Consider the following 16,540-nt stretch of genomic DNA (forward strand, 5'->3'; position numbering starts at 1 on the left):
AACCTCACAAGCAGCACAGACACAGAATGAGAGCCGTTCACACAGGACATGTTCTAGCACAACAGAATGCAGAGATCTTCAGAAGGGATTTTCATTGTTTCAACAACTTTTAACTTGACACAGCCTCCTAAAAATGTGGTGAGATGCTTCAAATGTGTCTGTCTGATGCATATGAACGTAAACCAATAATTGAATACAGCACAGATGTAAATATTTGAATTATTATATTTATTATAGGCACTATATCTTATATTTATAATGAATTATTATTACTTATTTTGGGGCCTTTCTTTGCAAATATTGATACGCAATTTGTTGCAATTAATTAATCGGCATGTCATGTAATTAATTCTATACAAAAATCATAATTGATTGATAGACCTTATTTGAAGTATTTACATCATGGTAGTATTTGCTGCACTGCCTTTAATTTAAGCTGATTAAAAAAAATAATGTGTGTAATGTGTCCAGGAGAAAAGTTTAAATTTTTCAGAATCACAGAGTCTAATCAGAGAAAAATGCCACTGAAGTTAATGATGAGAATGTTGAATAATTCACACAGTACTGTAGCAGCAAACACAGCACAGATCATTCTAAAAGCTTCAACAGCCTTTTAACATCCAGTGTGATCACTCTTAAGAAGGACACTATGAATTATTGATGCCACTAAACCAAAAACTTCATCTTATGTGCAGATGCTCGCTTCAGCATTTCACATTTACGATGTCAGTTAATCCGGCTGTGAGAGGAAACTAAAATCTCATTCAGGTGGTCTGGAAAGTAAATGTTCATCTTCAGCAGCCCTTCATGAGCTAATATCTTGTATTAGATTTCATGGACACATACAGCTTTAATACCTAAACACATCATAAAAGTAAACACTGGAGGTAAATGACAAACATGTGAGGCCAGAGCAAACGGCTTCCTAACCATGAGCAGAAAAAGCAGTTCACTTCAGTTTGCTATGAGATCCTGCTGGAGCTTCAACTGTGGCGAGAGACTAGAGCATGCCAAAACATCTACATCTCTCGCTGTGATCCCAGCCAAAGAATGACACTGATATCTTCATCTCATCTGACTCAATCTCACACATTCATGTTGACGGTTGAAGGATTTCTGTCGGATGCAATTAAAGGACATTAAACTTGAAAGTGCTTTTACTTTCTGTCAGATTTTGGTTGTGGCTTTTCTTGAATTTTAATTTCCCAAGCACACAGATGATGTTCTTTCAGATCTCAGGACATATACATTCTCACTTTTGTATCAACTGTGTCTTAAAAACTAATGTGGATAGTATATCTCTGATACTTTAGCCTTGGGAGAATTTGATCCAAAATGTTTCTTTCTATTGATATCTCTGACGTTTGATTGCAGATTTATATATCTAAGCACGATTGAAGACAGCTCTTGAAGAGACATGAGTGAGATAACCTGAAAGTAAAAATGCAAAAATATTTTGAGAAGGCAGCTGACCTCCTATCTTTTCAATGTTATTTTCATGATTTCTACAAGCTACAAAATTGAAAATAAAAGCAATATTTTTGAAAGAAAACATGGAATGTATTATGTGTGCCCTACTGTAATGTGTTGAAAAATAGCAAATAATTAATTTTCAGAGGTACCTTTATATGCATCGCCTTTTTAGAGCTAAGACATTTAAAACATTAGACATTATAGCATAATTTTCTGTAAAGCTTCTTTGTAACTATGTGTACTGTAAAACGCTATTCGAATATAAATTACTTAACTTGATCAGCTGACTAATATTGCATGTGACTGGATATAGAATATGGTTTGTGAAATCTGGAAACATTTGACTCCATCAATCAAGACAAAAATCTAAATAATTACATTATGGTGCTGTATCCCACAATCTGAAGACAAATTCCATTTAAAACAATACCTGTACTATTGCAAAAGTCACACAGTATTCAATCACACATGTGTTGCAATCAATAGGGTTTCCACGGTCACTGAAAAGCTGGAAATATTAGTGAATTTGAAGATTGTAATTCCTAGTCCTGGAAAGTCATGTTAATTGATGAAACCTTAAAAGTCATGGAAATATCTATTGTAAATATACATTTTTTTTCTAGTTTTCTCTGCATTAAATAAACTCAGCAAAAAAATAAATGTCCTCTCACTTTCAACTGCTTTTATTTTCAGCAAACTTAACATTTGTAAATATTTGTATGAACATAAAAAGATTCAACAACTAAGATATAAACTGAACAAGTTTCACAGACATGTGACTAACATAAATGGAATAATGTGTCCCTGAACAAAGGGTGGGGGGGGGGTCAAAATCAAAAGTAACAGTCAGTGTCTGGTGTGGCCACCAGCTGCATTAAGTACTGCAGTGCATCTCCTCCTCATGGATTGTACCAGATTTGCCAGTTCTTGCTGTGAGGTGTTACTCCACTCTTCCACCAAGTCACTTGCAAGTTCCCGGACATTTCTGGGGCGAATGGCCCTAGCCCTCACCCTCTGATCCAACATGTCCCAGACGTGCTCAATGGGATTGAGATCCGGGCTCTTCGCTGGCCATGGCAGAACACTGACATTTCTGTCTTGCAGGAAATCACACACAGAACAAGCAGTATGGCTGGTGGCATTGTCATGCTGGAGGGTCATGTCAGGATAAGCCTGCAGGTAGGGTTCCACATGAGGGAGGAGGATGTCTTCCCTGTAACGCACAGCGTTGAGATTGCCTGCAATGACAACAAGCTCAGTCCGATGATGCTGTGACACACCATCCCAGATCATTACAGACCCTCCACCTCCAAATCGATCCCACTCCAGAGTACAGGCCTCAGTGTAATGCTCATTCCTTCGACGATAAACGCGAGTCCGACCATCACACCTGGTGAGACAAAACTGCGACTCGTCAGTGAAGAGCACTTTTTGCCAGTTCTGTCTGGTCCAGCGAAGGTGGGTTTGTGCCCATAGGCGACGTTGTTGCCAGTGATGTCTGGTAAGGACCTGCCTTACAACAGGCCTACAAGCCCTCAGTCCAGCCTCTCTCAGTCTGTTGCAGACAGTCTGAGAACTGATGGAGGGATGGAGGGATTGTGCGTTCCTGGTGTAACTCGGGCAGTTGTTGTTGCCATCCTGTACCTGTCCAGCAGGTGTGATATTCAGATGTACAGTACCAATCCTATGCAGGTGTTGTTACACGTGGTCTGCCACTGCGAGGACGATCAGCTGTCTTTCCTGTCCCCCTGTAGCGCTGTCTGAGACGTCTCACAGTACGGAGATTGCAATTTATTGCCCTGGCCACATCTGCAGTCCTCATGCCTCCATGCAGCTTGCCTAAGGCACGTTCACGCAGATGAGCAGGAACCCTGGGCATCTTTCTTTTGGTGTAGAAGAAGTTTTTATAACTGTGACCTTAATTGCCTACCATCTGTAATCTGTTAGTGTCTTAATGACCGTTCCACAGGTGCATGTTCATTAATTGTTTATGGTTCATTGAACAAGCATGGAAAACATTATTTAAACCCTTTACAATAAAGATCTGTAAAGTTATTTGGATTTTTACAAAATTATCTTTAAAATACAGTGTCCTGAAAAAGGGACGTTTCTTATATTCCAGTAACTAGATATTTCTATTTTGTAGAGTAAAACTTGCTTGCAAGGCATAGTGATGTCTGATTTCATGTGTGAATAAATTGAGTCAGTGTACAGGTCAAAATGCTGTACAAATTGGTCTAAATGGTTCTTTAGCAAATTGGTCAGAATCAAAATTATATAAAAAATAAAAAATAAAAGTGTAAGGGGATTCGGTGGAAAGGAGGAGGCGAGAAACGGCTTGACAACTTAAATAATAATTTAATAAACAACTTAAAACACACAACTATAAACACACAGTACAGCTGTCTGTAATTCTCTCTCTCTCTCGAACTGTTGTCCCTGGCTGCCTTTATCCCTCGCGCACCCCATCAGGCTGATTGGGGACCGGGTGTGTCTCATTCCAGCCCGGCCCCGCCCTACTCGGCTCTACACTCCTCCCGGCATTGCCTCAGGCCAGGGAGCCCCCGGCATTACGTACATCCCCCACCCTTCCTCTCGACCTGGGAGGAGACAGGAGGGGAAAAACAACAAAACAAAATGGCGAGGGAAAGGCCAACACGGAGCGACAGAGAGAGAGATAGGAGAGAGAGAAAAAAGAAACTCTGAGGTTCTCTGATGCGCTGTCGCGTGGTCCTTGATCACTACTCCACCCTCTCAGGCGGACTGCAGCCGCTCCTCCCCGGGCGGACCGGAGTCAGACCTCCGACCCCCAGTGGACAGAATGCCCCTCCGCGTTCCCGGCGTCCCGTGGGGACACTCCTCCGCCCCTGGCAGTGGCCCTACCACTCCAGGCGGTCGGGGAGTCGCTTCCCTCCTCCCCCCGCGGACGGCAGTCTTCTCTCAACACCTCCGCGTTCCCGGGGGATGGCAGGGCACTCCTCCGCCCCCGGCAACGGCTCCCTCGCTCCAGGCGGTCGGGGAGTCCCGTCCCCACTCGCCTCGCGGACGGCGGCCGTTCCCCGCATCCGGGTGGTCGGGCTACTCCGTCCCCCGTCGGATGGCAGCGGCGCTCCCCTGGGTGGACGGCAGTGTCGAGGACTCTGCGACGGGAATCCCTCCTCCTTCCCGGGTTTCGGCACCAGTGTAAGGGGGTTCGGTGGAAAGGAGGAGGCGAGAACCGGCTTGACAACTTAAATAATAATTTAATAAACAACTTAAACAAAACACACAACTATAAACACACAGTACAGCTGTCTGTAATTCTCTCTCTCTCAAACTGTCATCCCCGGCCGCCTTTATCCCTCGTGTGCCCCATCAGGCTGATTGGGGACCGGGTGTGTCTCATTCCAGCCCGGCCCCGCACCTCCTCGGCTCTACAAAAATAAATGTGTATCCATTAACAACAAGTGGCTGGAAAGGTCATGGAACAGCCATGGAATTTCATTGGTCAAAAATAAAAAAAATAAAAAATGGGAACCCTGAATTAAAGGGATAGTTCACCTAAACATTTAAATCCAGTCATTGTTTACTCATGTTGTTATAAACCTATATGACTTTCTTTTTTTTTCTTAACACAAAGGGAGAAATTGTGAAAAAAAAAATTGTGCTCAATGATGTCATACTATGGCAGTTTCTGGTGACCACCTCTTCAAGCTTCAAAAGAAAGCAAATGTATAATTCAGAAGTCTAATTAATTATACCATGATTGTTATGAAAGCATACGATAAGGTTTGCTGAGAAACAAACCAAAAACTAATGTATTATTTTGTGAAAATGTTCACTGACCATTGATCTCCTGTGCACGAGAGCAACAGTTCATGCAGCCCACTCGCGACATTGGGGCGTTCAAGAGAAAATTCATTTTGTTTATCTAAAAATAGGTCACAAACACAACACAGCTGCACACGAATCAGAGAACAGAACTTACGGAACATGCCTGAAGAGTTTGTAGTTGAAAAATTGATGCATTTCTATGCCCAGCCTTATTTAGTGGAATGGAGTACTCGGAAATCAAACAGAAACATAGAGGAGGCTACAGGCTGCCACAAACAGTTTCCTAACCTGACAGCAAACGACAAGGGATAAAAGGTATATTTTCTATGTTAATCAGAGTTTTTGTCCTGACCAGCAGTGATGAACGACTGTACATTCTATCGATCGCTTGTTTTCTATTTTCGCCATTGTGTAGGTAACTCCGTTCACTGTGAACTGGCACCGGTCCAAAAACTTTCAAAGAAATAAGGCTGGGCATAGAAATCCTTTAATAATACATTATTATTATCCAAGTTATTCATAACTAAAAAAACTTTATATACAGAGCCAGTTTGAGTACACTTGACTGAATGTATGTTTCTCATGCTTATGGTTAAATGCTTGAAATTGGTTGGAGTTGGAGAGTATAAGGAAAACCAGAAAACTGTCCAGCATGCATGGGAACTCCTTCAAAACTGTTTAAACAATCATCTTCCACGACTTTTCCAGTTGTTTGCGATTACTAGATATGGATTTTTTAGAAAAATGTATATGAGATTTTCCACACAAAAAGTATTTATAGCCAATTAAATATTTTGAGGTGAGCATAACTACTTAAACTATTTGAATTTCCATGACTTTTCCATGAGTGTGAATACTCTGGTTAAAATCATGAATGAGTGTCCAAACATTTGACTGGTGGTGTTTATACTCATAAAAAAGCATCTATTTTTAAGAGTGGCGCTTCCTGGCTATCATTTGCAATTTTGGGATTTCTATGGGATAAAATATGTGTGGATCAGTTGTCAGGCTTCTATCGTTAGGGAATAAAGTGTCACAGGCCAGAGTCTGAGCGATTCGGAGAGACGATCGGACCGTTAACAGTGCCACTCTCCCACAGACTCTTTTGTTAACGCGCAACAATTGAGCGAGAACACGTCACGCTGTGAGTCTGCAAAGAAATGAGTGAACGGGGCCTTCAGGGGGGCTCTGTTGTGATGCCTGAGGAACATGAACACAGGGTGGGGGAGGGATCAGAGATCAGATTGGAATTCACTAGCATTCCCATTTAACAAAGATCTAACACAAATAAATCCTTTAAAATACTGTAGATTTATGGAAAAACTAGTGTTTTTGCTTTCTGTCCTCTGAAAATATAATCCAGAGATTACGTGCTGCCATTTCTACATGTGGATAACGCTTTCTCTTTCTTGCATCTTTATCTACTTGGCTCTACATGGATTAAGACTGTTTTATAATTAATACGGGGGATTGTTAGTGAAGAGTCCATCTGGTGCGGTGACACACTTACTGGAGCGCGGTCAGTAGGGACGAGACTAGGGCTGCACGATTATAGCAAAAATCATAATTGTCGATTGTTGCCCTTGTTATTGTAATCACAATTATTAATGCCGATTAAAATATTAAATTAACATGATGTCACAAAGTAAGCAACCGTGTGGTTCTTGAGAGTAGCAGATTTTAATGGTTGATATAAGCTGCACTCCAGTTTCTTTTAAGCATCTTTTAAATATTATTATAATGTTTGTTAATGTTAGGCCCAATAAAAATTATTTTAAATGGATATCTATGGCTGTCATGGTAAGAACTCTCAGAGGCAGAGGGATGGACTCAATTGGAGGATTTATTGACAAGGAAAGGGATGAGAGGTGAAACAAACAGGTGAGGTAATCCAAACACAGGTATGACACGAACAGCAGGTGAGTAAACTCCAAACAGGGTAATTAAAAAAGTGCAGATGATCAGAAAACTCACAACAGTCTTTTTGGTCTTTGTAGGAATCGTGACAAACAATGGGAGAGTCAAATCGCTGGAGGAATACATGGAGGATGAAACATACACCAAAATCTGACGATGGGAACAAATAACAAGGTAGGTAAACAAACTGGTAAGTATTGAAGTAGCTAGGGCAGTGTTTCCCAACCACTGAAAGATTGTCAGATGTGTTGTGGAAAATGATCAAATTCCACAAAATAAATAAATGCATGAAAACATTTCTTTCAGGGATCCAAACTCCTCACCTTTTGGAGAAATTCGCCGTTTTAAAACCATAATCGGTCACTTTTGTGATTGTGAAGTGCAATGATTAATGTGCAAAAGTGACTGATATTTATATACGTTAAGGGTCTTTCACACGACTCGCGTCAGCGCTGCAAAATACACTGAAGTCTATGAAGTGTTTTTCACACACACATTTTTGCTTCACCAATAATGTCTTTGAGAGTACTAAGCAACAAGAAATATTTAAAAACTGTCCAAATCTGTGAAGACATCGAATATCTCATAATTTCTTTTATTTAAATATTACCTTATCGTTTACGAATATCAGAGACCCCAGTTATTGAACTAATTTAAATTCACCAAGAAAACGCTTAGACCTAAACATAAACAAGTCCTTTTATTACTTTCTGCTATCAAAGCAACTGCAAGCTTTTATTCTCTCTTCCAAATATGTTTTCAATGTTTATTGTGCACACCTCCCGCTTTTTTACATGGCAAACTCGTAAAATCGCCCCTCTGTGACGCTTTCTGCAACTCTTGTCATGTGGAGGGCAATGCGGTGCTTGATGCAGGCGTTGAACGGAGCGTTGACGCCTCGACTCAACTCATGTGAAATGCACTTTACAATGACAAAAGAACCTTATTGAAACTCAAAATTATTTTTTTTTTCTATTATTGTGGTCTTTTCTGATAAAAGCCATGTAGGAAAATGATACCGTAGATCTGCTTTGTGTTTATAATTCTTATACTGAAGTCAGTAGATTTGTAGCCATGCAAGTTTTAATAAAGAAGAAGGTAAGGACGTTATTGAAACTCACTATTATTAGACTATTATTGTTGTCTTTTTGGATGAAAAATAATGCTCAGACTGAAGGAAGACTATAGATCTGCTTTGTTCTTTTAATGCTTAAACACTATAAAGTCTCTTGGTAGATTTCGGTCATGAATGACTCAAAATGATTCACTGACTCACTCATAGCACATCTATCAAGTAAGACAGTGGTGCTTAGAGAAAGTTAGAGGTAAAAAGCCAGAGCCTTTCCATGTATTAGTTACTGGAGGTGCAGGAACTGGAAAGTCACATTTAATCAGAGCTATTCATTATGAAGCGACCAGATTATTATCCCAAACTGCAACTGTACCAGACAAAGTTTCTTTTCTATTGACAGCACCTACTGGAATTGCTGCTTTCAACTTGGGTGCCAAGACCATCCATAGTACATTTTCAATCGGGACAAATGTAAAATTGCCTTACACACCTTTAGGAGAAGAAAAAGTAAATACAATGCGTGTGATATTTAGTGACTTACATATACTGATTATAGATGAAATTTCTATGGTAAACCACAGCCTACTAGCCTATGTCCACCTGTGACCTCACACAGCATAGTACATTACAAGTACCCACGCTACTAAGACGGACAGAAAACATGGACAAGTTCTTGAAAAGGAAAGATATTGGCGATGGTTAGCCTATATGGGATAGTGGTGTGCCGTAGAATTTTTTTAGTCATAAAAAGTGTGCCATGGCAGAAAAAAGTTTGGGAAACACTGAGCTAGGGAGTCCGTAGTCTTAGGGTGTACATGGACGAGAACAGACAAATGACAGTGTGAGAGTACGGTTTTTATGCAGTCCTTGATTAATTACTGATGATGTGCAGGTGCGCGTAATCAACTCAGGGGAGAGTGAGTGCTGTGTGGAGTGAGGGAGAGGGAGCAGAGTGTGGTGTGAGAGAGGGAGTCCGGTGGATCCGTGACAATGGTATAGAATAAATTAAATTATTGCTAAATTACCGCTTAAACTATTAGTCCATATACAGTAAATAATGTGACATATTCAAACATATTAACAGCCAATTTAAATTGAGCAAGTTACTTACTGCATTCAGTAAGCGCTTTGGTGGCGAGACGAGGGACCATTCATCCCGTTAGATCTTCAATGGTGATCTTGTTCATGTAAAATCATCGTGGTTGCACTTTAGACGTTAAAAACAGTCATTTGCGATCGGAGTTTGTGCGATCCGTGAAAATGTTAAATCTACTAATACCAGCTGCGTGACAAATGGGTCATATTAGAGCAGACACGATAACAGTGACGGTGATTCCTGAAATATGCTATTCATGCCATATTCTTTATGTTGGCTACACCTCCAAAACAAACTTAGAACAGTTAAGCTGAATTACTTTATTGCTATTTTGAACAAATCAAATTCACATTGGCCTACGTATTAACATGACAAAACACGTGAGCTCAATGACACCCTGCACAAAGTTCTGCACGGGAGCATTTTAGTTTTGTCATGTTGTTCATTTGCAGTGTAGTTAACATTTACGTTCAAAGCGAGCAGTGCAAATGCAATGTATCCAAAATAACTCCAAAGTGCTTTCCGCAATAGTTCTACAGCTTCTTTTCGAGTGTCAGGTGATGTTTCTTCAGTATTAATTTTGGTGTTCCACCGCGAGCACAGGTGGAACATAAAGCAAGCATCTGGGCATTCAGACAGTTTAAAACTTGCGCATTAGGATCAGTTGTCATTACTGATAGGACGGAGGACTAATTTAAGCGGCTCTGATTGGCCATTGCCGTTTCATTGCTCAACAAACATGTTAGTGATTGGTTAGAATGCTCAACCGCTGCAAAAACACATTGTAAATAAAAACTATTGACATAACAGGAGCAGACTTAAACTGAGCGCTGTTATCATCGGTTTTCACGATTAAATAATCATGGTAGCCGTAATCGTGATTAGTTTTTCGATTAATTGTTCAGCACTAGACGGGACGCTCCATTCCATTAGACCTCTCTCGGAAGGCTTTTCTAATGGGTTTTGAAATGCCTGTCACATCCATTCGTTCCACGGCCCCTTCCTCTCTGAGCCATGATCTCATGATGTTTATCCCTCTTCCTCTTTTCAAAAACACGAACAAATGTTTCACTTTTCCAGTGGCGTTGTTCTCTGAAGTGTCACACATGGAATTGATCTGCGCTCTGCAATGACACCGGCTTCATTCTCTATAAAGCAACTCGTTTGCATTGAAAGCTTTTTGAAAATACAACAAAAGAGTTTTGAAAGCTGTTTCCGGCAAGTTCTTCCCCAGGGCAAACTCATTTAATGTAGCACTCTCTCAAAGATTTAAAGGGGAAAAGATTGCCAGAGGGGGAAAAATATGTTAAGGGCAACTCAATGACACTGCTGAGCACAACAAAGTTTTTGACAAACACCCAGAAAGAACATTTTATTTGAAAAAGTTACCACTGAACTTTCAAGAAATCATATTTTCCCACAGAGACCCCCATGGATGAACCACATGATATTGAGATTAAGGATCAGCCATTGAAAAACTATATTTGTTGAGCACTAAACTATTTCATACAATCCTAAATACGTGGTTATTAGGGCTGGGTAAAATATTGATTTTCTGAATAATTGCAATCTTCATTTGAACGATCTCAATTCCTAAATCCCAAGATTGATCTTTTACTCTATACACAACCCTCTACAATGATGTGACCAAATTTTGCACTTTGTGACTATACATGTCTGTGATTGGCCACTGTCTGGTAAATGTTCAGATTTCACTCTGCAGTGATTGAGTAGTATAGTGTTGAAGAAGTTCATCAGCGAGATCCTTTCACTGCGTGTTGAGATAAAAAATTGGTTTGACTCATACTGTGTAATGTGTGTCCAAAGACGAGATCCATACAATCCATTTGTCATTGAAAAATGTCTCTGTAAATATTCTTTCTGTTCTTTACAGTCAATTATTAATCAAAAACAAATGAAAAGAAAAATGTAATTCTAATCACACATAAGACGGATGCGCTAAATTCGACTCACTCTCGTTAATATATACTCAACCAAAACACTTCTTTGAGACGCTCACTGAACTGCTGCTATTCTTAAAAATACATCACCGTTTTAGAGAGGTTTTAGCACTTGTTCAACATATCAATGTAAATACCTGTAAATAGTACAAATTATGCATTTAAACAATAAACACAAATGCAATTTCAATACATGTTTATCGATGTAATATGTTGTTTTGTACATATTGAAAAAGATCAAATGTGACCAAAATGAAATTTGTCAAATCTATATTTTTATTATGTATGAAATTAGAAGGTACCCTGTATAAGTAACAGCATTTGCTGAGGGAGAATTGCTTTCATATGTAAGGAAAATGGATATTCTAACTGAAATATACGCAAATGAATAGGAATCAAATCAAAATCAGAATTGAATTGAATTGTGAGCTTCTGCATCAGAATCCAATCAGGAAATCTGTATCAATACCCAGCCCTAGTGGTTAAAGCCTTACAATGTACAAAGTAGCATTCAACACTGTTACACTGAGAGTGTTTGGGGGTTGAATGCAATACATCATTACATCCCACCACAATATTTTTCTGCTTTTTTCCAAGAACAATATTTTTTCTTTAAAAAAAATGGATCTCAGTAATTTTTCCCACTGTTAATTATACCAGTTAGTCATGACACACACTGAGTTTCCGGAGAATGACCCAGAAATATTTTACACTTAGTGAAATAATGGTATTTCAAGTGGATATATTCCAGCCCCATATGTTGAGGAACATGTACCTGGAGAAGTTTAATGAATATGAGCGAGCATGATCACAGCACATCTGTCTCCAGCAGGGGTTTCCTTTAAAGACACATGGAGTGTTTGCTCGCTGTTAGTTCACCAGACTCAAAGTGGCTGTTTTCGCTGTCCTAGGAACACTTTAAGAGCCTGTTCTGAACAATGAGATCTGTATCTGTGAGAAATGTGATCGTAGGGCTAGAGAGAAACACAAAACACCTTCCATCTCTGTGACTCTGTACTGCAGCCATAATCCTCAGCTGCCCGAGAATGTCTGTTCTGATCGCTGCCAATTTATAGCGAGTTTTATTCAAATATTAGGAACATCAGCAGTACATTAGTGGGAATGCTGGGATTCTCAACTCACATGACGATGCATTTGTTGTTATGCAAATCATAACGGTGAGAATGATTAGGCCTACATTCAGGTTTGATGTGTTTGGTGAGGTAGTTTACAGCATGCAGACCTGAAACGCGCTCAACAAGCAGTTTTGCTTGTAATATAGAAATCTAAAATGTGGCAATATGTTAACAATATAATATAATTATGGTTTATATTTTGGGCATATATTAAAATGCCACAAATATTTGTGAAAAGTATATGTCACATATATGAAAACAGCTATTTTTGTTGTATTTTTAAATATATGCATATATTGTACCTTTGTGACTTTTTTATTTCAGTGAAAACCATATATAAACTTTTATATGTGTTTTTTAGTCATGTTTTATATGTGTTTTACATATAAATATCTGATTGCTGCTCATTTATTTTGTTTTATTTTTTTTGTTTTTGTGGTTCTGGGTTTGCAAAAACTCAGCTATAAAGGATATGAACTATAGGATATGAACTTGGAAATAATCTAAAATAAAAATGCAACCATTATTGAGGCTGTTTGTTCATTAAGTATTCTTGATTTTATTATTTTTTCAATTTTAAGTAAAACCAAAAATAAATTCTGATTTAAAAAATCCTGCTGTCCCTGCCCTCATGACTTGTGGAAGTTTTGGGATGTAATGTATTTAGGGAGGAAATGTTTGGCAGTATTTATTCATGTATCTGCAGTGATCTTCATAAATCAGATTACAAGATACCAAGAGACACTAACCACATCTACATTGCCAAAACTCAAGGACATATACACACAATTTATGTAACTTTAACCTTTAACTGCGGCTGATGTATTTCAGGAGGTTGTAGGAACAGCAGCTGACTATTATAAATTTATTTTTAATGAGCTGTAGGTTGTAAAGGAACACTTGCACTTACTGGGAAACTGACATAGGAATAAAGAAGTGAAATGGACATTAATCGATTTTTGCTGTAGAGTATGTGTCCTGTCATATGTAACCATACACTTGTGTGATGTTACACACCTGTTTGTGCTTTGGACTTCCTACCAGAAAGGCTTCAAGAAGACACATGAAGTGACACACAGTGTGATGGGTAAAAGAGTTTTACAGTGTAGGAACATGTGAAAGGCATAAAAACCTCTCCATGCAAATGCAATGACAATGAATCTATAGAGATCAGTGTGATTTTCAGTTTCAGAGGGGTTCATGTTTTTCTGCACATTCAAAGTGACTGAATGCTGTTAGTAAATGCAAACAGGGTTTCCGAAAAAGGATAGCACCATCACAAGGTTAGTTAATTTTGTAAAGAGTTAATAAACAATCAAGTGCTGTGGTTAGAGAATGTTAGCAAACATCTTCAACGTTCTTCTATAAAGCAGCTATATTAGCACAGAATTCAGTGTAATGATATCCTTCATTACAACTCAGTCTTCTCTGTGTTCAGCACAACACAAGTTGGTTTAATCTCATACACTACTTTCATTTATTATCAGAGATGTTTAAATTCCATCATTGTTTCTTTGATGAACAAACAGCCGTCACACACGACAATACTTTGTATTACTCTTTAACCCAGTGGTTCCCAACCCTGTTCCTGGAGGCCCCCAACACTGCACATTTTGGATATCTACCTAATCAAACACACCTGATTCAACTCATCAGCTTGTTAGTGAAGGCTCCAAGATCTGAATTGGGTGTGTCAGATAAGGGAGATATACAAAATGTGCAGTGTTGGGGGGCCTCCAGGAACAGGGTTGGGAACCACTGCTTTATCCCATGAATAAACCAATCCTTATCCTAGTAATCATTAATTATTACCCATTTAAACCAGTTCATGTTCTATTGAAGTGACATAGAAGAATGAAAATCATTTTATAATACTATTATGTTTTGCCTTGATTTTTCCTTCCAAACGCAACAGATCGACAGTGCTGAAGCTTCAACCCTCCATTTTATCACTAAATAGAAGCGAACTGTCCTGAAAAGAAATTTTAATTCTATGACAAACTTGATATAATCTTTTTGTCAACTTGACAATACTGCAAATACAGAAAAACAAACTTAAACTGACAGTGAACCGCAATATCAGAGAATCTTCCCATGTATTTTCATTGAAGAGTCATAAACAAACAATATTTTTTCATGGAGTACTTTTGAAATAAAGATGATAAGGGTAAAGCATAGCTTAAAAGCAAAATTAGAGAAAGTAATCAAACTATTTTAAACCGATACAACCATGTGAATTGGGTTTGAACATAAGGGTTAAACTACTTTCGTGACAGTTTTTAGTAGGCTACTTACTTGAGGTTTTGAGAGCTCCAGATGATGGTGTCCAGTGATTTGGCTGATGATAATATAAACCTGTAGGTGAAGATATAAATCCACATATAATATTTCCACCATCCGTGTCCAGCCATGATGAATAACACTGCTGAAATATGATTATTAAAATATTGAAATGAGCGATATTGAAAACATATCCCTCAGTTTTTTTCACTTCAACACTGTTCTCCTGAGTTTGTCCGTACAGAAATGAAGAGTAAATCAGTATATATTCCAGTAAACCTTTGGCTTCAGTGTCTATTACATGTAATACATTGTTTGTAAATACGCATCGCTCAGTAATCAGAGGCAAGACTCAGTAATCAGAGAAACGCGATCTGTATATCCGGCATGTGTCTGTCCATCCATAAAACTCCAGTGAACTCATGTGATGACCTTCATTCGTGAACTCCAGTAGATCCGATTGATTCTCTCACAGGAGATGTGGATCGATGCAGACTGTACCTGGAGAGCTCAGCGCTGTTTGAGAGAAGAACTGCTGCTGTAATCTGATGCTCAGTGAAGCTGGACAACCCATCGTTTCCCTCCACCAATCACAACACACTGACACTGCAAAACACAGAGGTAAGTCAGTCAGATTCATTTAAGCGAGTGGGTTTGTTCGGATGCTTCGCATTTAACGTATTATTTTTGTAGTTAAACTAATACTTTGGTCAAATTCTTCTGATCCACTGTTATCAGCAAGTTATATAAATTACGATGTTGTTGTTTGCCTGCAATGTGTTACAGTTTCTTTTATAAGTGAGACTCTATTTTTGCATCTGTTTTTGTCTTTTATATATATATATATAAGACATTGAAATCCCACTTTTATAATCTGATGCCAAAGTATTATAAAATATATAATATATATATATATATATATATATATATATATATATATATATATATATATATATATATATAGACTTTTTATTATATATATTTTAGCATCAGTATATTTTGGCATCAGATTATAAAAGTGGGATTTCAATGTGAAATAACTAGAAGACTATTTATTAAAGTTGTTGGTGTTAACAACCACATTGATAAAACATTAAAAAGGTAAGCTGTATGTGTGTGTGTGTGTGTCACCCTCTAGGGTCTGCTTGATTTAAACTGACAGTTCAGTAGTTCGTATGTTAACATAATCTTGTGTTGAAGCAGTAAACGTATTTGGCTTGCTGTCCGTATACTGGAGGGCTCGGAGCTTGAGACTCGACTCGAGTCCTGATTACCGCCCCGCTGCAATTCGAACAAGAGACCACCACTCGTCGTAGAAGTGGGTGGGCTCACGGTATGCGAACAGGGAAGGTGAAAATGAGAGTTGGCTCGTGCTGCGTTCGAAAGGGAGGGCTCACAATGCGATTCAAATGGGAGACTGTTCTAAGAGAGAGAGGTTTAGCTCACAGCGTTTGAACAGGTAAGCCCAGCAAGCAGTCGAATGGGGAAGGTGAGAATGAGAGTTGGCTCGCACTGTGTTCGAAAGGGAGGGCTCACACTGTGATTCGAACGGGAGACTGCTCTATAAAGAGAGAGCGCTCACGGCATTCGAACGGGTAAGCCCAGCAAGCAGTCGAACAGGGAAAGTGAGCACTAGTTGGTCATGCTGCGTTTGAAAGGGAGGGCTCACACTGTGATTCAAATGGGAGACTGCTCTATAGAGAGAGACCGCTCACGGCATTCGAACGGGTAAGCCCAGCAAGCAGTCGAACGGGGAGAATGAGAATGAGAGCTGGTTTGCGTTGCGTTAGAA

At 39.0% G+C, this 16,540-nt stretch overlaps 1 protein-coding gene across 1 annotated transcript in view; it reads right to left on the minus strand.

Annotated features, from left to right (window-relative positions):
• Window positions 1–14,879, minus strand: part of LOC127413432 (ephrin-B1-like) — a 189,495-nt gene extending 174,616 nt beyond the window's left edge. Inside the window, exon 1 of the mRNA XM_051650589.1 lies at window positions 14,764–14,879. Coding sequence (XP_051506549.1) covers window positions 14,764–14,879 — 116 coding nt within the window. The remainder of the gene's footprint in view (window positions 1–14,763) is intronic.
• Window positions 14,880–16,540: the final 1,661 nt, after the last annotated feature.

Source organism: Myxocyprinus asiaticus, chromosome 22 (genome assembly GCF_019703515.2).
Source record: "Myxocyprinus asiaticus isolate MX2 ecotype Aquarium Trade chromosome 22, UBuf_Myxa_2, whole genome shotgun sequence".
Taxonomy (NCBI): domain Eukaryota; kingdom Metazoa; phylum Chordata; class Actinopteri; order Cypriniformes; family Catostomidae; genus Myxocyprinus; species Myxocyprinus asiaticus.